Source organism: Pelecanus crispus, chromosome 1 (genome assembly GCF_030463565.1).
Source record: "Pelecanus crispus isolate bPelCri1 chromosome 1, bPelCri1.pri, whole genome shotgun sequence".
Lineage (NCBI taxonomy): Eukaryota > Metazoa > Chordata > Aves > Pelecaniformes > Pelecanidae > Pelecanus > Pelecanus crispus.
This window is the reverse complement of record NC_134643.1, coordinates 2969590-2995070: the sequence shown is the minus strand read 5'-3', so window position 1 is coordinate 2995070 and position 25481 is coordinate 2969590. Positions and strand designations below refer to the sequence as shown.

The window sequence follows — 25481 nt, the reverse complement described above, 5'->3', positions numbered from 1 at the left end:
GACTGGATGATCTTAAAGGTCTTTTCCAACCTAAACGATTCTATGATTCCCAGCACAGTTACTCCCCAGACAGGCAAGCCCCAGCCTGCACTGTGGCAAGGGGTTGCTCCTTCCTCAGTGCAGGACTTTGCATTTGTCCTTGTTGAATTTCACGAGGTTCCTGTTGGCTCGTTCCTCCAGCCAGTGTAGGTCCCTCTGGATAGTAGCCGTCCTCTTGAGCATATTGACTGCGTCCCTCCAATGTGGGGTGATCTGCGTTGAGGAGCATGTACTCCACCTCCTCTTCCAGGACACTGATAAAGCTGTTAAACAGGACAAACTCCTGCAGAACCCCACACGATACCAGCCTCCAGGTAGAGTATGACCCACTAACCACAATCCTCTGACCCTGACCACCCAACCAGGTTTTTTTAACCCAACTTGTCATCCAGTTACCCACACTGCAACAATCTAACTTGGATACAAGAATACTGGGAGAGACAGTGTTGAAGACCTTGCTGATGTTGAGATAAATGATACCTACTGTTCTCCCCTCATCCACAAATCCACTCATTTTGTAGTCTGTCTCCACTTCCACCTCCTGCTGACCTCATTTTTACACTGAAGCTCTATCATGAGCTCCCTGTTTAACCAGACCAGCCTCCCAATATATCTACTAGTTTTCCTGAGTGCTGGAACAGACCGTTCTTGCATTAGGAAGAGGTTGTCCTTAAGGACCTCACACCTTTCCTGAGCTCATCCCTCAGAGTTGCCTCCCATGGGATCCCACCAACTCGCTCTCTTCACAAGCTGAATTTTACTCTCCTGAAGTTCAGTTAAATCCTGGTTGCATCTCCAACTAGAACCTAATTCTTCAAATACTCATTCCTGTACATCTCAACAATGCTTCCTTATATGCTCCCGATTCAGCCAAGATACTCTGGGCCACTGAAACTCTGCCAAAAGACATGGAGACCAACACGACAAAGTACGCAATTAAAAGGCATCACTCCACACAAATGAACAAGGCTAAGAAATGTACTTTTGCTCCCTGGAAGCATGCCAGGTGTAACCCAATTTCTGAGGAGGCATCAGCAGTGCTCACTTTATTGCACACCTACACAATACATAGTACTTCACGACACAGGCCCTTTACCAATTTGTTTTTTTCAAATGAGGACAGTATAGTAACAATAGCAAATAATAGTTAAAAATTAAAAAAAAAAGAAAAGAAAAATTCTCTCTATCCTCAGTGTAATCTGTTTCTGCAAAGGAAAAAAAAATGGCTGTCGGAGATGCAGAGACTCTTGACAATTTAAGCATTTGTTCTTTTTTTTTTCTCCATAATAGACTATTAGCTTTGCAGACATCCACTAAGCTAAAATGAATTAAACCATTCCCTTTGTCTGTTATGACTAACTTTAGGTATAATACACACTCACAGAAAAAAAAAAAAGGTACTCGTCTGACCAAATTACTTTTCTTCAATATTGCTTTAGGAATTACAGGCATACTTTAAAGATTTTACACTTGTTAAATATTTCAGTGCATTTAGTATTACTCAGAAGTCAGAAAATGATCCAAGCAAGCTAGGATGCTTTAAGACATAGTATTTAGATGTCAGACTTCATTGTAAGTGTATGCAATTTCATTTTCCGAGCCCAAAGTTAAGTCAATAAATTCATCATATATTGGCAAGCAACAAGGTACACATTCTTTCATGTAATCTAATCCATTATTCCTCCACCAAAAGCTATCAAAGACTTGACTTAAAGAAAGGGCTGTTTTTAATAGCTCTAATGTTTCTCCCTCTAGACATCTTTTTTATTTTTGTAGAAAAGTGTTATTTGTCTAGAATATATAACAATATAAGTGCAGGCTAACAAATTGTCAAGTTCTAAAGTTGCGTAGCCGGTAATCCAAAAGCCAGAGCCAGCCTCCAAACACCACCATCCTCGGAAAACTCTCTTCAGAAGCAGTGAGTGATCCATTGTCAGAAAAAGAAGTCACTAGCACCAGATTCACCAACAGGAGGGGAGGAGCTGCCTGGAAACAGGTCTCCCATTAACACTGCAAGAGGCTTTACCAAAAAACCAAGCCCCAGCACTGCTGCGTCACACAAAGAAGATCCCCAGATTTAGGATCCAGCCCCCACAGCTATCACCAGAGAGCAGTTTAATATTAAGTGATCAGAGCACTAGCCTTGAAGCGAGTGCCCTTCCTGTAATGACACCTTATCAGACAAATGGTGACTCTGACAGGCGAGATGTAGCTCGAAAATAAAGAAATAGGTTGACTGTTCTTACAGCATCAAAGAAATTCAATAGTTTGTAATTCTTCGTCAAAAAACACTCAATGAAAGAAGAATGGATGGTACGGTAACATATATTTAAGTATAATTTAATCCTTAAATACAAATCATTTTAGCAACTGAGGTATAACACTGATTATACTTTCCTGGGGAAATACAAGCACTTCACCTAAATCACTAGTTCCTAAGGCAAAAATACACATAAGGTTTCTCAAGCTTACAAATGGTCAAGTGATTCATTAAGCCTTTCAACAAATAAGAATTAAAAAAAAAAAGCACTATTTCCAACACACAAAGAGAAACACCATGAAGGATCAGATATGTACATACTGTGAACTAGCAAAAACTACTGGGGTATTACAGCCTTCATCTCTAGTAACCGCATCCCAAAAATCACAGATGCTTATCCACAAGACTACTTCCATCACCCAGGTTTAAGGATGAAAAAGCAACAAACACCGCCATGGAAGTAGGCAGGATGTGCAAGTATTATTTCACATAAATCCTTTACCTACAATAATTTCTTCACCATAGTACAATACTTATACAGAAAACTACGATTTAAAAAGAAGAAAGATGGACAACCTGGCAGTCCATGCATGAAACTACAGCCCTAGTCCATTCAAAACTTACTTAAGGAAGCATTAAATTCTAAGCAATTTTATCAGGCAAACTACATTTCACAAGCCAGGTGACAGTTCAAGTAATTTTTAGCACTGATATCTTCCTTGCCTCCACTATGCCACAGTCTTCCTATTCAGGAAGTGGAAAAAACAAACCTCTAAAACAGCATCATTTGTAAAATATCCTCTGTTGGATTCGCCTGACATCATTAGATGGTTACATCTGACCTCTTCACCCCGGTGTTCCTAGAGGGAATTCATCTCATCCTCAAGTAGAATTCTCAAATAAGCCAGATGAATCGTCCCCCAAAACGTCTTTTTCTTTCTACTGACTACAGAGGGAGCCCAGCTCAGATAGAGACACCTACACCACAGACACCTTCAATTAAGCAACAGGAAACCAACTTGCTACGCTTCAGACGAAAGACGCCACGTTCCGTTCATTCAAGTCTTGCTGCAAGGCCCACAACTGCCACAGGACTTGTTTTTAATCAGTGTGTTGAGTTTTGGTGGGATTTTTTCTAAGTATCAAGGCAAAAGGCCCTTAGGGAATACTGATATCATTAATATTTCTGGAGCATTGATAAGAAGCCTTACTTGAACCTTACGGGTTTCACATAGTCAACAAACATAAATCACATGCTCCAACCTCTGCCATTGATTTTCACTCCTTCAGTAGCTACGTCGTGTCCACTGTGCTGAAGTATTTTAAATTAGAGTACAGGCTGGCTGGCAGGAAGCCCGCCTGATGCATTTGAACAGGCCTCAATAATGAAATATAAAACGTTAAGAAAGCCATCATTTTGAGCCATCGATCTGTCTAAACTGGATGCAACTTATTTCCACTATTCCATGATAGGAAAATAGCCTATCATTCTTCTAATGTTTGCTTAAGTATATTTCAACAGAAGCTCGCTATACTAAAATTCAGTGTTGATTAAGCATGCAAGAATTTTCACTTCAGAACTCAATACATATTTGGAATGGGTATTTGCTTTTTCTGGGGGTTTTGTTTTGTTTGTTTTTTTAAAAAGTCTTTAACCATAGATAATACCTTAGAAAACCAAGTCTAATAAACAGTTGCGTTTTACATTTTAATGTCAGTCAGAAGAAAATAGAGAGTAACCTAACTCCCCTAAAACCCTACAAACTACTTCCTTCTTCAAAAGGAGATGACCAAAAAAGCTAATGTCAAAAAATCATCTCGATGAAATGGCAACGAGTTCATTCTATGATTACAATGCTCCGAAAGGCACATTTGATTTTCTTCCCCTCATTAAAAACCAGAAAACACGGCCATACCTGCACCAGATCCTGATCGGTTCTGAGACTGCGGTCTTCCGCTGGGTGAAGAAGGTTCTTTCATACGATCAATGACACTGTCAGATAGCTGAAAAATATAACCCCCAACCCAGAGTCAGCCTGCATCTCCTCCTTCATCCCCATTATGCCTCCTTCCCCCCAAAATGAAGTGAAGCTTTAAAAAAAACAAGCACAGAGCCCCAAAATCATATAGGACGGCTGCTAAAGTTTTATCAATAATGTAAAATAAACTTTGTATTTCCCCTTTTTTGTGGGGTGAGCGCTCACCTCTGAGTGCAAACAATCAGGCTGAACAAGATCATTTTGGCTTTCACAGAACACAAGAAACCGATATGAAAAAATATAGGATACAGGGAAAGATAAAGGAAACACCCCCCTTTGACACGTTGCTTGTAATTAATCAGCCTTTTCGCCTTTCTCAGTTGTTTGGATGACAGTCAAATACCATAAAGTGCAGGTGCAGAGCACTTACAGGAGGAACTTCATCCTGATAAACCCCTCAAAGTACTTGTGCAATGCAAGCGGTCAGAGCAAGTATAGTCAACCACTAAGTTCATTCTAATGTTGACACATGCACACACAAAAATACTGTCACAAATTATGTAGAATCAAACTGACAATAAGAGTAATGCCCAGTTTCAGATCTGTTGTAGCCCAGCGAAAAAAGTAACCAATGTTAAAGAAGTCGTAACATGAAAGCTTTCGTTTTCCAACTTTCTACTGGTTTCCTCAGACATCAACTCTATCAACATATTGTTTTGACTGCCCATGAAAATTAATTTTAATTAGCAAATTCTTTACTAAACCTACGGTATGACATCTCTCACTGGCAGAAATCTGTGTTACAAAGATCTTGCTAAAATCTGTAATCTAATTTGCAATTTCTTCAGCATAAAATTTCTTAACCCAATCCTTAAAACTCTCAAGTTAACTCCACACAGTTAGTTTTACATATGTAAACAGTTTTATATATATTTATATATATATCTCTCTCTCCCCCCAACTTTTGGATGCTCTATTGACTAACATAATTTATTTAGTGAAGCTACATTTTCCTAGTACCCTTGATATCATTCAGTTTTTATTCCCAATATTTCAAGATCCAGGATACTTTAGAGAAATTCTAATAGCCCTTCCCAGTACTCAAGCATGGTTCAGAGCAGATGAACTCGGCTGTGAACACTTACATTACTGTCACCTATTTGCCTGAGAGCATTAAGTGACCAGAACTGAAAAATATTAGTGTGCTGAAATAGGCAGCAATTACTACCATGGTTCATTCTGCAACACTCGTCACTATGAGCAGCCATAAGAGACAACTTATTATCATGAACTACAGTGTCTTCCACTGAAAAACTTGTAAGCTGCAAGATTTCTCAAAGTGTCTTGTGTCATAAACTATCTTCTGGTACGTTATAGGCAACAGCATGCCATAAATAGGGAAAGAATGGGAATGCTTCTGCAGGTACAGAGGAAGTGGGATATACCGCGTGTAAGAGAGCAGAATACAGGAAAGGGAGGAGCTCTCACAAGTAGAGGTCAGGGAAAGACAAAACAAGCTCTTCTAGTCACACATCTCTCCTACAACTGCTCTGCTGCCCGTCTCTGGAAGCCAGGCTGGGGGCAAGGCTCGCCGGTGACACCTCCCTATGCACGGCGCCCTCCTTGCCACGGCTGCAGCCGAGCACCGCGGCTCTCACGGTCCCCTAAAAGACCCAGCTGGAAAAGCGGAACGGGGGCTGGAAAGGGGCGGAGGTCACTGCGGGAGAGGGGATGGAAAGGGGGGAGAGCAACGCGAGGCGTGAGGGGACGCAGCTGCAGGGGCAGGGGCCAGCAGACGAGAGAGGGAGCGGGGCGGGCCGAGCTCGGGGCAGCCCGGGCGAGCCAGGCCCCAGAGTCCCTGCGGGTCCCGGCGGGAAGCCCAGCCCCGGGGAGTCGCGGGGGAGCCCCGCTCTCACCCGCACGCCCTTCACCACCGTGATGTTCTCGTTCTCGTCGGCCTCGAAGGTGACGCGCCGGGTGCTGCTCCCGCCGCCGCCCATCTTCGCCCGGCGCCACCAGGCCGCGGCCAGGGACGGCCCCAAGGAGACTCGCCGGCCCCGCTGCCAGCGCGCCCCGCAACAACGCCGCCCTTCATTGGCCCGCCGCTCCACCCACCCCGCCCCCCTCACGTAGAACCCTGCTTCCTATTGGCTGCGGGGCCATAGCCATGGAAACCGCGCACCCCCTGCTGAAGAGCGGCGAGGTGCCCGGAAACTTTTTCGGTTTAAACTTCACCGGCGGACGCAGACTACAAGTCCCAGGATGCTTCGCGGCGGGAGGCGGAGGGCGGGAGCCGTGGCCCTGCGCAGTGCCCGCTGGGTAGTGTAGTTCTCGCCATCCCCAGGCTGCGCTGCGGCTGCGGGGCCGCGCCGAGCGCGGGTAAATGTCGTCCCTCATGGGCCCTTGGGGTCTCCCGGGACACAGCCCCGCGCCCAGGGGACTTTCGGGATCCCCCCCCCCCCCAGCTCTGCGTGTCCCGGTGGGGCCGGGGGGTGCTCCTGCCCTCCCTCGGCGAGGCCGCGCTGCAGGCGCCTCAGGGCAGCCGGGGCTGGGGCGGGGGCCGCAGGCTTCTGCTGGAGCTCTGGGCCTGAACTGATGCCTCATCCCCTTTTCCACCTCATAACGGCATAAAATAACCATTAACGTAGCCCCTTTGGGCGTGTAATTTGCTTTCCAAGAGATGGATAACATTAATAACGCATAATACATTTTCTTTTCAGCCTACAGTATAAACTGCATCTGGATCAGGCGGTCCTGTGAGTGAAATCCCCCCCGTAGATCCCATGGCCTATCCTGATGGCCAGAGTTGCAGAGCCGCATGCTGGCAAGACATCTGAAAGGAGAATAAGGTGTTCTTTAGTGTATAGTACCAGAAAAAGTATTGCGTTCTGGATGCCAATGGTGTCAGACACATCTCTCTATTTCTCTAGCCTAAGTATGAGGCAAGAAGTACCTTTACATAGCTGGAATATATGAATATACATTGTTTTGCCTCTCCTACCATCTGGCCTCTTCGCTTGTTTTACCCAATGAAGCCCTAGTCTTCTGCTGGGACCGCCTGACACTGGCACCATACATACAATAATAACCATGATATTTGGGAAACTTTATCATTTCTTTTTCCCCCTTCCAATTCCTTCATCTGCTTGGCTCAAGGAAGGATAGCCTATTTGTACTGAAGTGACACCAAAGCCATCCACTCCCCTCCGACAAATTTGTCCCAAAGCGTTTACACAATGATCACAACAGATTATTGCAGCCTGTGTCAACCGGCGCATTTCATTTCTCTGAATCAATGCAAACATCATGTTGGTTGCATCAGCAGAACTGCTCACGTGTCCTTGATACATTTTCAAGCAATTTTTATTTGGATGTGAATTGTCTTATCAGCCAACATTTCAGCAGTATCTGCCTTCCTTGGGGCTTAAGATATTGCTGAAGCATGGGCTGATAGCCACTTTACTACCAAATAAAAATTGCTTGAAAATATATCAAGGACACATGAGCTGTTCTCTGGAGGTATGTGACGTGATGTTTATATGTGTTTTTATAGATGTTAAACCAGTTTCTATGAGGGGACAGTATTAAGAATTCAACATCCTGGTAACTGTACATTTTTAAGGGAATAAATGGACTGTGCATCTATCTGTCTTGACACTGTGTGAGCACCAACAAGCTGAAGGTATTGAATTTTCTTTTTTTCGGCACTGGGAATGTTTTTAGGGGGTCAAATTGCCTTTATTCAGTTACATAACCGTTACAGAAATGCCCATCTCCGAATCAGAAGCAGCTCTTCTAATATATTTGTCCTCAGTTGGGAGAGTTCTGAGAAAATACTCTTGTTGTGCAGAACAGAAAGATTTATATTTAGGAATTAAGGTTTTAACAACAGCTGTTTTCTACCAGGGTTTTTAAGATTGTTTTGTATGACTTGATATTACAGTACACCGTATCATATGCATAGATTGCAGGAGGGGGAAAAAGAACAAATGGGTAGAATTAAATCTCAAAATTGCTTTGGGTCATTTTGACGTGTCTGTAAGGTTCACTCACTGTAGAAAGAGCAGGACTGAGGTACCCCAGAATTTATGGCTCCCCTATAATAGGAGGGAATGAAAGACTGTTTGCTGCAGGCCACAGCTATCTATATATCAGAAGCTTTTCTCTGTGGACTGTCAAACCTATTTGAGAGCTCTTTCAAGGACATTGCTGGATGAAAAAAGTATTGGAAAATAATGTTAGAAAAGGCTACAACAAATTTGCAGTCCAAAAATCATTCGTTAACAACTGGCAAATAAACTCATGTCTCGTTCACACCTCTCACAAGCAATTTGCAAATAGAAAAAGAAGTTGTTCTTTGTGTAACTTCAAACAATTTGTATGTTCACATAAATAATACGCTTATTTTAAGAGTAGTGTCTATCAGTGGCGAACACGGGGTTGACTGCTATGTGGCATAGAAAAACCCAACCTAGTTTAAACTAACTAGAGCAGGCAGCAGCAGTAATCAAACCATCAAAACAGAACTCATCAGAGGCTAATTTGTTACTACTCAATAGCGTTAATCAGTCTACAGGAGTTCTGTGCAGCCAAGCCAGGTGCTTTTGATGTGTGTGTTACCTCAAATGCCTGCGTCCCACTCTGGTCAGAGTAAAACTCTTCAAAGATACAGATGATGAAGTGACATGCCCAAGGTCATTCAGCGCCAAATCAGCAGGACATTGGTCTTCTATGTCAGTTCTTTTCAGTGGTTACTAGAGAGTACATTTCTACCAAGAAAAAAAGATAACTCAAGAGTGGAATGCCAAATAAAAATGTAGCAATCGATACAATCCTACTAACTGCTTTGGATTCTCATTTGATCTGAACCCATTTCTGACTTGTGTAAGCAGAGGAGCGGCTGAGGGAGCTGGGGGTGTTCAGCCTGGAGAAGAGGAGGCTGAGGGGAGACCTTATCGCTCTCTACAACTCCCTGACAGGAGGTTGTAGTGAGGTGGGTGTTGGTCTCTTCTCCCAAGTAGTTAGCGATAGGATGAGAGGAAATGGGCTCAAGCTGCGCCAGGGGAGGTTTAGGTTGGAAATTAGGAAAAATTTCTTTACGGAAAGGGTGGTCAAGCATTGGAACAGGCTGCCCAGAGAGGTGGGGGAGCCACCATCCCTGGAAGCGTTCAAAAAACGGGTAGACGTGGCACTTTGGGACATGGTTTAGTGGGCATGGCACTTTTGGGTTGATGATTGGACTGATGATCTTAGAGGTCCTTTCCAATCTTAATGATTCCTAGTTTTCACTTTCATTATAAATGATCCAGCCACCAAGCCAGGAGGCATGCGGTTGCTACTCTACCTTTAATTGGTTTAGTGGTGGACTTGGTAGTGTTAGGCTAATGGTTGGACTGGATGATCTTAAAGGTCTTTTCCAACCTAAACGATTCTATGATTCTATAAATATCCATCTCAAACTGGTAAACTTCAGGTATTTCATTGTGTATCTGAAACATGAGCAGTATCGTATTAGGTTAAAAACATTCACTTCTTGTCGTGCTGTGTGCTTTTCCACATACCGCGCCTGTTTTTATGGCCAGATTGTAAATGCTTGATCCTTTGTTAAGAAGCAATATTGTTGCCCAATCTTGTTTGTCCTTGACTGGACATATTCCTTTGTGGTAAAAATATTTCTTGTACCACTTAATACTCAAATTGTTCGCTATAAAGTATAGCCAAAGAGTTGTGAAGGACAGCATTGCCAGACATCCGCAAACAAATAAATCCTAATGAGCCCAGGAACAAGTTACTATTAAATTTCTTGTCTCAAGACTTAAAAAATGCCATGAAAACACTTGATAGGTGAGGTGACATATAAAGGCTCATTGCACACCTGCTGTGAGTTTTTATTCTGCGGAGGATCATCTTGCTCAGTCACTGCCACGGTGAGCATGTTGTACTGTATGACTTTACCTGGTTATCCCTTGATGGTCATCTATTCCTTAGAAATGTTCAGCATGGAAGGACTTTGATAGTACCTACGTTCCTCCTTATCAGCAATGACCATTATAGTAAAGCCTGCAAGTTCTCAAAATCTGGAAATTGCTCTTTCCTGTTGGATGCAACAATCCACAATGCCTTCTGCCGTGAGATGCAATTTCATGCATAAATATCGTATCTTCAGTCCATTCCTGGCGTGCCAAATCCTACTTCTGTTGGTGCTGTTGGCACAAGGTTCAGTACCTGTTATAACCGCAGGGCAAATGAAGGTAAACCACCAAATTCCTCTAAATGAGCTTTTCAAACATATTTGAAGGCCTAGTTATATAAAGGGCAGAAGACCTTCCCTTTCAGTCCCAATTCAGCTCCTGCAGAGGCTGAAGGTTCATGGCTCATCTCAGAATCGATGCCTCAATCATTGCTTCACTTTCACAGTCTGTGTTTATTCTCATTAGTTCAAGACAAGAGCATGTTTGAATTTTGCCACATGCTCAGTAGCACCTTAGCAGCGGCAGTTACCAGTTGATATCACGCAGAGACTGGTATCATCATGGTTTGGTTTCCTGAGTCATCAAGGTTAACAACCTGATCAATGAATAATGACGAATTATTATTCTTTTTCTGAGAAAAAAAAGAGTTCAACTAATCATATTCATTGTAGGAGCGAGGCTGGATTTCTAGTTGGTGCCTGAGACGGCTCCATGGGATGTGTGCTATCTGCAGACTACCACTGTTTCCTCGAGATCATTTCTGGAGTACCTGGGATACTTTATTAGTCTTTATTTCTCTGTTGGCTACTATGTACTGTATATTGGATTACGACTACAGGTATCACTCCAGAGATCCCTGCACTTTCTACAGAGGGCAGCGTGGATTCCATGCCTTGAAGCACTAGCCACAGGAAGCTGTTGCAAATCTTACTTAGTTAATGCATGTCATGCAGTCCAGGACCCTCAGATTTACCTATGGACTTGAAAGCATAATATATTAATATTATGTCATATTAATATGTGATTATTTATGTTGATATGCTTTATCTGACTGGTGTGGTTCACATCACTAGCAAGTGAGCTGCAGAATTTGTAGCCAGCCTGACTGTCATCTCCAAGACCAGATTTGATTCATGGTCTCATTTCCTGTTTTTCCTCCCACTGCTCACAGCCCTTTTTTTTTTTTTTCCTTCTCCATGGTCCATTTATTAAATGTAGAGTTAGAAACACAATTAGAATTTACTCAAGTCTATAATGTCTGAATACTAAATCTTTGGAACAATAAAAATTCTTTCCCAATCCTGTCTTATCTGGGTTGTCTTTTCAGCAGATGAACTCAGCCTTCTTTACTGATTGAATGACTAAAAAAGAAGCACCTGATTTGATCAATTCCAAGCAATGACAGTGTGAATAATTCTGAAATTCCCAAGGACTGCAAAAAGGCCTGCAAGCACAAAGGCACGGCAAAAATGTTTTCTTTGCATTCTGTATACACTGATGTATGAAGCTGAAAAACAGAAGTGTTGTGGTGCTAAACACTGATACGCCAAAAGAAAAAGTAAAGCCCCAAATTGAGGAGGGGATGCAGTCTCCTGCGGACCATGGAAGGGGTGCGTCTTTGTCCTGGTTTCGGCTGGGATAGAGTTAATTTTCTTCCTAGCAGCAGGCATAGTGCTGTGTTTTGGATTTAGTAGGAGAAGAATGTTGATAACACGCTGATGTTTTTAGTTGTTGCTCAGTACTGCTTATGCTGGTCAAGGACTTATTCAGCTTCCCATGCTCTGCCAGGTGCACAAGACACAGCCAGAATAGTTGATCCAAACTGACCAAAGGGCTATTCCATACCATATGGCGTCATGGGCAGTATGGAAACTGGGGGGGAGTTGGCCAGGGAGCAGCGATCGCTGCTCAGGAGCTGTCTGGGTATCGGTCAGCGGGTGGTGAGCAATTGCATTGTGCATCACTGGCTTTGTATATTATCATTATTATATTGTTATTATTATCATTACTATTTTACTTCATTTCAATTATTAAACTGTTCTTATCTCAGCCCAGGAGTGTTTCTCACTCTTACTCCTCCAATTCTCTCCCCCATCCCATCGGGGTAGGGGGAGTGAGCGAGCAGCTGCGTGGTGCTTGGTTGCTGGCTGGGGCTAAACCACGACAGTCTTGAATCTGGACCAGAAAGAGTGGTTCCGGTAGGGGTTCTACCTTGAAAACATTTATGCCTGTAAAGACTGTTGTTGAATATTGACAAGAATTCAGGCTTGGTTTTCAAAGGTGCCAGACCTTTGCCACACGCATCCTTTGGCCTGTGCTACCTTAGGAGCTTCTATGAGCTGGAGTCTACCTAAGAGCAAGAGCAGGAGCCAGTAGAGAGATAAGCCAAGAATATTTCCCTTCCTTCCCTCACTCTGTAGCACATCACAGGAAACCCAAAACTCTGGGGGGAAAAAAAAAAAAAAAAACCAAAAAACCAAAAAAACCCCATCAAATTATCATTTGTAGAACTGATTATTAGAACATTTGTTATGGGAGAACATCTGCAATCCATACACAGCTGGGTGTATCGTAGAGGGAGCTGAACTCAAACTTCAACAGCACAATTTTTAGGCTATGCTTTGCTTTCGGGCTGTTCTCTGCATTCAGTCTTTCCACTGTGACTGGTCAGATGAGTCACATTAAAAGGGTTTCTATACTTAGGTTATATTCTCAGTTTTATAGGCCTTGTAAATATCTTTTCAAATTGGAGAGCATCTGAGAACATTTTGAACTGTCTGGTATATCTTGTATGAATGGGTTTTTCAAGTTATTTCAACAGTGGTTCAGCCAGTTTATGACAACAACCTGCTACTGCTTTTAGCTGACAGAATTACTCTTCTAGCCAAGCACGAGGTGTCTCTGGTACAGAAGACAGAAGAATGCCGGTGTTCAGACTTCACAGGAGATCGGTGTATGAAAGCATTACAAAAGTCGCACTATAACTGGCTGGAGGCTCCGTGTTTTGAACGATGTTGCTGTTACACAGAAAGCACGTCATGGCCCGAGCACAGCTCACATCTCCCTCTAGAGGATGGTCCTCTAGTCTTAAACTCAAATTAGGCTTCATTCGGACACCCAAAACCTAATCTACCTTTAAAGATCACTCGTCATCAATTACAGAGGCAACCCAGGGCAACTGCAGTGCTAAAGAAGACATCTCAGTTATGTGCCTAAAATTAAGTGGTCGAACAGACTTCCACTCCTGAAGAAGTCAGGCTCAGTCCCTCCTGAGAGCTGAGGTACTTGCAGCAATGCTCTTAGCAAGTCTGCACTCACAATACTTTCTATGAGGACAACTATGAGGAAAAACATAATCACCTGGCAGCGGTAATGCCAGGCTCAGGACGCTGTTCCACTACAATGCATGTTATGGGCAATAGTAGAACACACGTCATGAGTAGGGCTAAGAATTTCTTGTTAGCCCAGATAACACTGCAACAGTCTAGTAGTCCAAACTAATTAATATCTTTAAAGTCTCATCAGTAATGCAATTTAAATTTTTATACAAACAAAGCCTTCCTAGACTCTACCCCGCATCTCTGGTGTGATGCTCACCCTTCCAGCGTCCCTATGCATCCCAGGGGGTGACAGGATCCGTCTCCCTCAAGCAGAGTCGTGGAGAAGGCTACAAGTCACCACCCTGAGGTCTTCCCTGGCAGGACCGTGATGTCCATGGTGGGGTTTCTTCCTCCTGACTCTTGGGTGTCCCCAGGGGTATCTTCATCCCCCCTCTCCCCATCACCTGCTCCCTTCTCCCCGGTCCCCAGCACCGGTGGCAGAGCTGCCCAGCGCCCAGCCCGGGCACACAAAGGGCTGGTGTTTGCTGGGCAGTGCCTGCCCGGGGCGGCAGCCCTTGGCCATGTGGGGTGTCCCCAGCGCTGAGCTCAGGCAGGTCGGGCACGAGGCCCTTGGCCACGGGACACTTGTGATCACAGGGACACCCAGCTCGGGGCACGGCAAGCCCAGAGCTGTCCTGAGACCCTGCAGTGTTGGGTGGCACAATGCTCGTGGCCGCCTGCTACTGATGGCAAAAATCGTGCTATAGTATAAATGTGACAAGGTCATAGGATGAAAAATTAGACTAGCAAAAATACTTGGAAGAAACAAATGTGTTTGGACATACAGAGCAGTCTTTGAATCTGACACAGTATAGGGCAGAACTTCCCCTCACTTCGATTTCCAAAAGCCTATAGAAAACAAAGAACAAAAATTCAGTTTTATCTGGGTTTAATAAATTAAGATGCTTCTGGTAATACAGGGCAAAAAGGAAGCTTTTTGTTTCCACGTTGTGTATTTTCTTTTTCCTCGAACTTGTCTCTAATACACAGAAAGGTCTAAGGGACTGCAAAAATGAATTGCTTAGTAGAGGTTTACAACAGAGTGTCAGATTGTACTGGATGCCGCAAAGAGATCCATGGATTCAGGTGATCACTGAAGACAGGGAGTTGCCTGTCAGAGGTGGTCTTCTGTGCCTGGTTTCATTGCAGTTGCCTTCGTAAATACACAAGTGGCAGGGACTGCAGCACATAGCTGGGTTCCAGCTGCTTCAGTACAAAAGCAAAAGGATTTAGTATTTAACATCAATGTCAGCAGAAATGTTTCATGACCTTCAACAGGCCTCTGTCCCCTATGGAGTTATTCATCAGAAAACTTGGCTGGGCTGTAGCATCATCTTGGACACATTCAAGTGCCTCCTGCAGAGAGCATCAAGGACTTGGGGACTTAGCATTGATAGTCTCTCTGGCCTCACTCCACTGGTGCCTGAGTCACAAGGGCTGGAAGCTGCATTTTCAGAAGCATTTTTTTGATCATTATCTATCCTTTCTGCTCTGTCTGAAGAAAGAGAGAGGGATTTGAAGTAATCTCAGTTAATATTCGCTGCTTCTTCCACCTCATCATTAGACACCTCCCTCCTTCCCTCAACTTTTCATAGCTGAAATGTACAATGTACAATGAAATGTACAATGTACAAGGCTACATCCCAAGTGACATGTAAACCCTTTATTGCTGAAGGGCGCAGCCTCAGCCCGGACATGGTCTGGCCAGCATGAAAAAGGCACAGGAGAGGAAGGAGAGGAAAGATTAGAACAGAAACTACTTTTCTACTACGCAAGCTGCGATCTCCTTGAGGGAGCACGTAAAGAAAAACTCAGAGGTCATACAGGATGGGGCAGTTGTATACTTGTCCTGGTTTCGGCTGGGATAGAGTTAATTTTCTTCCTAGCAGCAGGCATAGTGCTGTGTTTTGGATTTAGTAGGAGAAGAATGTTGATAACATGCTGATGTTTTTAGTTGTTGCTGAGTACTGCTTATGCCAGTCAAGGACTTTTTTCAGCTTCCCATGCTCTGCCAGGCGCACAAGAAACTGGGAGGGGGCACAGCCAGAATAGTTGATCCAAACTGACCAAAGGGCTATTCCATACCATATGGCGTCATGCTCAGTATATAAACTGGGGGGGGTTGGCCGGGGAGCAGCGATCGCTGCTCGGGAACTGTCTGGGTATCGGTCGGTGGGTGGTGAGCAATTGCATTGTGCATCACTTGCTTCGTGTATCATTATTATTATTATCATTATTATACTGTTACTATTATCATTACTATTTTACTTTATTTCAATTATTAAACTGTTCTTATCTCAACCCAGGAGTGTTTCTCACTCTTACTCCTCCGATTCTCTCCCCCATCCCATCGGGGTAGGGGGAGTGAGCGAGCGGCTGCGTGGTACTGAGTTGCTGGCTGGGGCTAAACCACGACAGTCCTTTTTGGCGCCCAACGTGGGGCACGAAGGGTTTGAGATAACAACAGATTAACCAGAGTGTATTAAGGAGTCTGTTAACAGTTGCCGGTCACGATATTAGTTCTTCTGATCTGCACCATGTTCTTTTTTTTGCAGCACGCGTTAAAGCTTGCTGTCAGTTTGTGTAGTGTGCTATGCTCTGCAGTGATTCATGATCTTTTGCTTGGGAGGCTCCTTATCAAAACCCTGACCTTGAGCATTCTTTGGTATTTGGGTTTCATACAGAAGTCACTACTGTACTGCGGGTACTACCTCATAGAGAGAGTTAGCAATTATACTTCTTACTCTGAGAGGCTTGTTGTGGAGGAAATACAGAATGGCACCTTTGCTGCTTTCTTCTATGATGTTTCCTCCTTCATTACAACAACTTTCCTGTATCTTGAACACCCCTGGGCAGTTAAGATACTTCTATTGATAATTCTTGGGAATGTTGTTTCCGTTTTGATAAAGGTCAGTAAGCAGTTTAAAAATACCATCCAGAGATCTACCCCAAGGCTGGATAGTTATGAGTGGCAGGGTGTGTGGGAACGTATGCGCAAGTACCTGGGGCAGTGGGGACCTCCAGTGTTCTGGAACTTCACCCCTGAACAAGTGCAGAATCCTGAAGAATTAGTAAAGTATTTGGAAGAAGTATGTTGTCACCCTGGTAGCTCCAGAGAGACACAAATCATTGCAACATGCTGGGGACTGGCCCATGCCTATCGAGCCGTGGTCAACGCTAATCAGTACCCTCAAAAGAAAGAGAAGGTCTCTGGATCTGATGACAAAACAACAAGCACTGTGGCTACTCAAACCCCCACTACAGGCCTTGCAGCTACTCAAACCCCTGCCCCAGGCACTGTGGCTACTCCAGACACAGCCATGAGCACTGCGGCTACTCAAACCCCAGTGACAGACACTGCGGCTAAACTAGAGAACCAACCTGCGCCGGTATCAGTTGCCCCTATACAGAAGAAAAAATACACGAGGAAATCAGTTCGTTTAGTAAGGGATGAAGATGAACCAGGGCCATCACGAGAACCAGAGGAGGAAGAACCCATAAATGAGATGGTGACCACCCGATCCCTATCCCTGAGTGAGCTGCGAGATATGCGAAAAGATTTCGGTCGTCATCCAGGCGAGCACATCATCACCTGGCTGCTCCGATGCTGGGATAATGGGGCCAGTAGCCTGGATTTAGAGGGTAGGGAAGCCAAGCAGCTGGGATCCCTTTCCAGGGAAGGGGGCATTGACAAAGCAATTGGAAAAGGGGCAAAACCACTCAGCCTCTGGAGGCGACTCCTGTCAAGCGTGAAGGAAAGGTATCCCTTCAAGGAGGATGTTTTATACCGCCCAAGCAAATGGACCACCGTAGAGAAAGGTATCCAGTACCTGAGGGAATTAGGCGTGCTGGAGGTGATTTACAGTGACCTGAATGATGAGCGGTTAACCAAAGACCCAGATGAAGTCAGGTGCACACAATCCATGTGGCGGAAGGTGGTACGGAGCGCACCAGCATCGTATTCCAACTCGTTGGCAATACTAGCCTGGAAAGACGACGAGGCACCAACGGTGGATGAAGTGGCTAGACAACTCCGGGACTACGAAGAAAAGCTCTCTTCCTCCCTACAGGCCTGTGTCTCAGCTGTGGAAAAACTGTGCCAAGAGTTCCAACAACTCAGAGAAGATCTGTCCTACTCCCCACCTGCACGGACCAGTGTCTCAGCCATTAGGAGTCAACTTCCCTATGCTCAAGAGAGAGGATATAGAGGATACACACCACGGGGCACCCTGTGGTTTTGCCTGCGTGATTATGGAGAGGACATGAGAAAGTGGGATGGAAAACCCACCTCAACCTTAGAGGCACGGGTGCGTGAGTTGCAAGGAAAAACTATTAGAAAAGGCGGTTCTCCCAGGAAAATTGCAGCTCCAGTTTCCAGTGAGCAGTTCCCGAGACAGAGTAAGAGGGCTAATTTTACTTCCGACCTTGATCAGGGGACTTTTGATTCACATTTACAGGAAGTGAACAGCGAATACTGTGACCAGTGTTAGAGGGGCCCTGCCTCCAGCCAGGTGGAGGAAAGGGACAACCGGGTTTACTGGACTGTGTGGATTCGATGGCCTGGAACGTCAGACCCACAGGAGTATAAGGCTCTAGTGGACACTGGTGCACAGTGCACGCTAATGCCATCAAACTATAGAGGGGCAGAACCCATTTGTATTTCTGGAGTGACAGGGGGATCCCAACAGCTAACTGTACTGGAAGCTGAAGTGAGCCTAACTGGGAATGAGTGGCAAAAGCACCCCATTGTGACTGGCCCAGACGCTCCGTGCATCCTTGGCATAGACTACCTCAGGAGAGGGTATTTCAAGGACCCAAAAGGGTACCGGTGGGCTTTTGGTATAGCTGCTTTGGAGACAGAGGAAATTAAACAATTGTCCACTTTGCCCGGTCTCTCAGAGGACCCTTCGATTGTAGGGTTGCTGAAGGTTGAGGAACAACAGGTGCCGATCGCTACCACAACTGTGCACAGGCGGCAATATCGCACCAACCGAGACTCCCTGATTCCCATCCATAACCTGATTCGTCGACTGGAGAGCCAGGGAGTGATCAGCAAGACTCGCTCACCCTTTAACAGTCCCATATGGCCAGTGCGAAAGTCTAATGGGGAGTGGAGACTAACAGTGGACTATCGTGGCCTGAACGAAGTTACACCGCCGCTGAGTGCTGCCGTGCCAGACATGCTAGAACTTCAATATGAACTGGAGTCAAAGGCAGCCAAGTGGTATGCCACAATTGATATTGCTAATGCATTTTTCTCCATCCCTTTGGCAGCAGAGTGCAGGCCCCAGTTTGCTTTTACCTGGAGGGGTGTTCAGTACACCTGGAACCGACTGCCCCAGGGGTGGAAGCACAGCCCCACCATTTGCCATGGACTGATCCAGACAGCACTGGAACAGGGTGAAGCTCCAGAACATCTGCAGTACATTGATGACATCATTGTGTGGGGCAACACAGCAGAAGAAGTTTTTGAGAAGGGAAAGAAAATAGTCCAAATCCTTCTGAAGGCTGGTTTTGCCATAAAACAGAGTAAGGTCAAGGGACCTGCACAAGAGATCCAGTTTTTAGGAATAAAATGGCAAGATGGACGTCGTCAGATCCCAATGGATGTGATCAACAAAATAACAGCTATGTCCCCACCAACTAGCAAAAAGGAAACACAAGCTTTCTTAGGCGTTGTGGGGTTTTGGAGAATGCATATTCCAAATTACAGCCAGATCGTAAGCCCTCTCTATCAAGTGACCCGGAAGAAGAATGAATTCAAATGGGGCCCTGAGCAACAACAAGCCTTTGAACAAATTAAACGTGAGATAGTTCATGCAGTAGCCCTTGGGCCAGTCCGGGCAGGGCAGGATATTAAAAATGTGCTCTACACTGCAGCCGGGGAGAATGGCCCTACCTGGAGCAGCTGGCAGAAAGCACCAGGGGAGACTCGAGGTCGACCCCTAGGGTTTTGGAGTCGGGGATACAGAGGATCCGAAGCCCGCTATACTCCAACTGAGAAGGAGATACTGGCAGCATATGAAGGGGTTCGAGCTGCTTCAGAAGTGGTTGGTACTGAAGCACAGCTCCTGCTGGCACCCCGACTGCCGGTGTTGGGCTGGATGTTCAAAGGGAGGGTCCCCTCTACACATCATGCAACTGATGCTACATGGAGTAAGTGGGTTGCATTGATCACACAACGGGCTCGAATAGGAAACCCCAGTCGCCCAGGAATCTTGGAAGTGATCATGGACTGGCCAGAAGGAAAAAACCTTAGAATATCACCAGAGGAGGAGGTGACACGTGCTGAAGAGGCCCCACTGTATAATAAATTGCCAGAAAATGAAAAGCAATATGCCCTGTTCACTGATGGGTCCTGTCGTCTCGTGGGAAAGCATCGGAGGTGGAAAGCTGCTGTATGGAGTCCTATACGACAAGTCGCAGAAACTGCTGAAGGAGAAGGGGAGTCGAGTCAGTTTGCAGAGGTGAAAGCCATCCAGCTGGCTTTAGATATTGCTGAAAGAGAAAAGTGGCCAATCCTTTATCTCTATACTGACTCATGGATGGTGGCAAATGCCCTGTGGGGGTGGCTGCAGCAATGGAAGCAGAGCAACTGGCAGCGCAGAGGCAAACCAATCTGGGCTGCCGCATTGTGGCAAGATATTGCTGCCCGGATAGAGAACCTGGTTGTAAAAGTTCGTCATGTAGATGCTCATGTACCTAAGAGTCGGGCCACTGAAGAACATCAAAACAACCAGCAAGTAGATCAGGCTGCTAAGATTGAAGTGGCTCAGGTGGATTTGGACTGGCAACATAAGGGTGAATTATTTATAGCTCGGTGGGCCCATGACGCCTCAGGCCATCAAGGAAGGGATGCAACGTATAAATGGGCTCGTGATCGAGGGGTGGACTTAACTATGGACAGTATTGCACAGGTTATTCATGAGTGTGAAACATGCGCTGCAATCAAGCAAGCCAAGCAGTTCAAGCCCCTTGGGTATAGTGAACGATGGCTGAAATATAAATATGGGGAGGCCTGGCAGATTGATTACATCACGCTCCCACAGACCCGCCAAGGCAAGCGCTATGTGCTCACCATGGTGGAAGCAACCACTGGGTGGTTGGAAACATATCCCGTGCCCCATGCCACCGCCCGGAACACCATCCTGGGCCTTGAAAAGCAAGTCCTGTGGCGACACGGCACCCCAGAAAGAATTGAGTCAGACAACGGGACTCATTTCCGAAACAACCTCATAGACACCTGGGCCAAAGAGCACGGCATTGAGTGGGTGTATCACATCCCTTACCATGCACCAGCCTCCGGGAAAATTGAGCGATACAATGGATTGTTAAAGACTACCCTGAGAGCAATGGGTGGTGGGACGTTTAAACATTGGGATACGCATTTAGCAAAAGCCACCTGGTTAGTCAACACCAGGGGATCTGCCAATCGAGCTGGCCCTGCCCAATCAAAACTTTTACGTACTGTAGAAGGAGATAAAGTTCCTGTAGTGCACATGAAAAATATGCTGGGGAAGACAGTCTGGGTTACTTCCCCCTCTGGCAAAGGCAAACCCATTCGTGGGATTGCTTTTGCTCAAGGACCTGGGTGCACTTGGTGGGTGATGCGAAAGGATGGGGAAGCCCAATGTGTACCTCAAGGGAATTTGATTTTGGGTGAAAATAGCCAATGAACTGAATTGTATAATATTAATTGCTTTATAATACTGTATGTTATCTCTTAACTATATGTTATCTCTTAACTGCATGTTAATATAATAATATAGTAGGTTAATATTAAGTATATAATACTATATATTATGATTGCTATATGCCGCATCAATGGTATTGCAGTAAGAATTGCCCAGCTTAATGAAAATGAACTTTGATGAAACCATGTTGGAATGAGAACTGACTTCAGCATGCAACAGTCCAACACTGCACACCACCTCTCCTGCTCTGAAAGACTGTGATAACAGATGGAACCCAAAGTCATGGGCTAAATGAACTCAATGGACATTTTAGAGGGATGGGCCATAGACGAAGGGAATGATATCTGTGTGTATATCAAGATAGGGAAAGCGGTGGTGATTAATTGGAACACATTGGAAAGGGGAGGGCCTGTGCATGACGTAGATGGTATAGAATAAGGGGTGGATACTGTCCTGGTTTCGGCTGGGATAGAGTTAATTTTCTTCCTAGCAGCAGGCATAGTGCTGTGTTTTGGATTTAGTAGGAGAAGAATGTTGATAACATGCTGATGTTTTTAGTTGTTGCTGAGTACTGCTTATGCCAGTCAAGGACTTTTTTCAGCTTCCCATGCTCTGCCAGGCGCACAAGAAACTGGGAGGGGGCACAGCCAGAATAGTTGATCCAAACTGACCAAAGGGCTATTCCATACCATATGACGTCATGCTCAGTATATAAACTGGGGGGGGTTGGCCGGGGAGCAGCGATCGCTGCTCGGGAACTGTCTGGGTATCGGTCAGCGGGTGGTGAGCAATTGCATTGTGCATCACTTGCTTCGTGTATCATTATTATTATTATCATTATTATACTGTTACTATTATCATTACTATTTTACTTTATTTCAATTATTAAACTGTTCTTATCTCAACCCAGGAGTGTTTCTCACTCTTACTCCTCCGATTCTCTCCCCCATCCCATCGGGGTAGGGGGAGTGAGCGAGCGGCTGCGTGGTACTGAGTTGCTGGCTGGGGCTAAACCACGACAATACTATCGCCCAACAAGATAGCAAAGGGGGTCAGAAAAAATTCAGGGTGCTTAGATACCAATACTAACAGTCTTCACCCTTCTGTAATCAAAGTTTTACTGTGCCCTGTCTCTTTACATATTAGTAACATAGAATCATAGAATCGTTTAGGTTGGAAAAGACCTTCAAGATCATCCAGCCCAACCATTAACCTAACGTTACCAAGTCCACCACTAAACCAATTAAGGGTAGAGCAAGCCTCCTGGCTTGGTGGCTGGATTATTTATAATTAAAGTAAAAACATGCAGACATCCTTCTACTTCCACCCAGCTATTGTCCTGAATCCCACCCCCAAGTCCCTCCAGCAGACATGAGAGGAGTCATCACATGTTGGGACATCCCCTCCAATATTACCAGAAGAGACTTTTTTTCTTACTAAAATACAGCTTGTCTAGCATGTCCAACATGATGTCCAACGTAGTGTGAAACAGCATTCTCATAAGCTAAGTAGGAAACTTAAAAATGGTGTAGGATGCAACTTAGAAATGGTGTAGGAAGGTCATTATTGGTAGCTTGCTATTCATAAGAATCATAGAATCATAGAATGCTTTGGGTTGGAAGGGACCTTCAGAGGTCATCCAGCCCAACCCCCTGCAGTGAGCAGGGACAGCTTTAACCAGATCAGGGTGCTCAGAGCCCTGTCCAACCTGACCTTGAATGTTGCCAGGGATGGGGCCTCCACCACCTCTCTGGGCAACCTGTGCCAGTGCTTCACCACCCTCACTGTAAAAAATTTCTTTCTTATGTCGAGTCTAAATCTATTCTTCTTGAGTTTAAAACCATTATTCCTTGTTCTGTCACAACAGGCCTTGCTAAAAAGATTCTCCCCATCTTTCCTATAGGCCCCCTTTAAGTACTGAAAGGCCACAATAAGGTCTCCTCACAGCCTTCTCTTCTCCAGGCTGGACAACCCCAACTCTCTCAGCCTGGCCTCATAGCAGAGGGTGCTCCAGCCCTCAGATCATTTTTGTGGCCTCCTCTGGCCCCGCTCCAACAGGTCCATGTCCTTCTTGTGCTGAGGGCCCCAGAGCTGGATGCAGGGCTCCAGATGAGGTCTCACCAGAGCAGAGTAGAGGGGCAGAATCCCCTCCCTCGACCTGCTGGCCACGCTGCTGGGGATGCAGCCCAGGATACGGTTGGCCTTCTGGGCTGAAAGCGCACAGTGCCGGCTCATGTCCAGCTTTTCATCTACCAGTACCCCCAAGTCCTTCTCCGCAGGGCTGCTCTCAAAAGAAAAAGCAACTTAGCAGCCCTATATATTCGCTTCATTGAAACCCTTCCTATGGTCATTTCCACGAGAAAATGCATACCAAGTGAACTAGCCTCAATCTTATGGTTGATCTCTGGGAGAAAGGTAAACCTTTGGTCATATCCAATGGCCTAAGCTGTATTGGAGGCAAAAGGATCAACATCACTTTTCTACAGATTGCCTACAGCAAGAAATATTTCATTTTTTGAAGAGAACTTAATTTCATGTATCAAAAACCAAAATGGAGTAGCAGTCAGATTGTTTCTTTACACAATTTTCTTGAAGAGTTTTCCCCAAGGAGATCATAGTTCTTTAATTGAAATGTGCCTGCATTTCTTTTATCTCATTATAGTAGCTTTAAACAAGACATAGTCGTGGAAATCAATGGGGAAAAGTCCTCTGTTTGCCATCCAGGGTATTCCATTTGCACTGTTTGCTTTTCCAATGGTAAATTTTCAAAGAGGCTGTCAGCTAAGTTGCTAAAGTGCCATAATAATTAAACAGGAGATTAAACAATTCAGGAGAATCGCAACTAATTTAAGGAGGGGAATTTACCTCTGAATACAGCATGAGTAACACCAGTAATGGCATTCTGCCCCAAAAATGTAAATGTATTCTAGAGGTAGGTGCAGTGCAGATAAGAGCCCAGGAAACAGTTCAGTGGTTAAAATAAAGCTTGAGAGTGAGTCAGAGAGTTCAGTGTTCCTGTCTTGACAAAAAGACGACTGATGGGTTATTTGATTATAGCGCTTAAGCACTTTCACAAAGAGAAAATATCAGAGCTTTTCAATCTAATAGAAGAAGGCGTAACAGCAGATGGGTGTTCAAAGAAGAGAAATTTAATTCACAGTTCAGATCAGCAAGGCATTGGGACAAATCCAAAGGAACAGGTAAATCCTCTGTCTCCTGCCTGGGTGCCAACGCATGGTCTCCTTCGGACAGGCAGAAGTTATTGTAAGTGAATGAAACTTCATAGCAGGAGGGAAAAGTAGATTATCTAATGACTTCTGTTGCTGTTAAAAAAACTATACCTGTAGCTGCCTAGGACTTCATAATCAACTAAGCTGCATATCGTGGGCACGTGGAAGATCAAGACAAGCGACTGACTCTTGCACTGCTTTGAAAAGTCGGGTGTCTGCTCAGATATGATTGGGGGCATCCTATGGAAACAACAGGGTGTAATTAAGGAAACTGTGCTATCTCATTGCTTGCATTAAACACCTCAACCAGTCTACGCTGAAACTGTGATTTCCAGAAGTGCAAGCTGGCTGAGCCTCAGATGCCTCAAAGCAACCTGTCACACCAATTTCTGTCAAGTATTATTCCTTCCACCGGAGGCCAGAGCACTCAGCATGAGCAGTTGCCAGTACACTATCTCTGGTCTGTTGCTGACTTTGACTCAATCTAACAGAGAGGGAACAGTGGTCACGTATTGGCCCTTCCATGATGACCTTAAATAGGAAAAGAGGGTAAAAAAAGATTATGGGAATTAAAGTGGAAAAGAACTTTGGTAGTCCCTTTCTTTGGCATAACCTTGAAAAGGACCGCTTGCATTTGCTGGTCATGCCATTTCCTACATCAACACATCTAGCCACATGCTTGAAACAAAGCGCATGCTTAAATGATTTTCTTAATCAGGTTCATATTAAGATATAATAAACCAACTTAAAATGAATGTTTCTGTACATGAAAAGCCAATGAATAAAAGCCAATTATATCCTGGGCTGTATCACAAGAAGCGTGGCCAGCAGGTCAAGGGAAGTGATTCTCCCCCTCTACTATGCTCTGGTGAGACCCCACCTGGAGCCCTGCGTGCAGCTCTGGAGCCCCCAGCTTAAGAAGGACAT

The 25481-nt window shown here is 45.0% G+C and overlaps 1 protein-coding gene across 3 annotated transcripts in view; it reads right to left on the bottom strand.

Moving 5' to 3' along the window:
* The window catches only part of LOC104036152 (MICOS complex subunit Mic19), a 162691-nt gene extending 156413 nt beyond the window's left edge, over positions 1-6278 (bottom strand). For all 3 annotated transcript variants that reach the window (XM_075711110.1, XM_075711096.1, XM_075711104.1), the window contains exons 1-2: positions 6195-6278; positions 4216-4303 (exon numbers count right to left, since the gene is read on the bottom strand). In XM_075711110.1, coding sequence (XP_075567225.1) covers positions 4216-4303; positions 6195-6278 — 172 coding nt within the window. The remainder of the gene's footprint in view (positions 1-4215; positions 4304-6194) is intronic.
* Positions 6279-25481: the final 19203 nt, after the last annotated feature.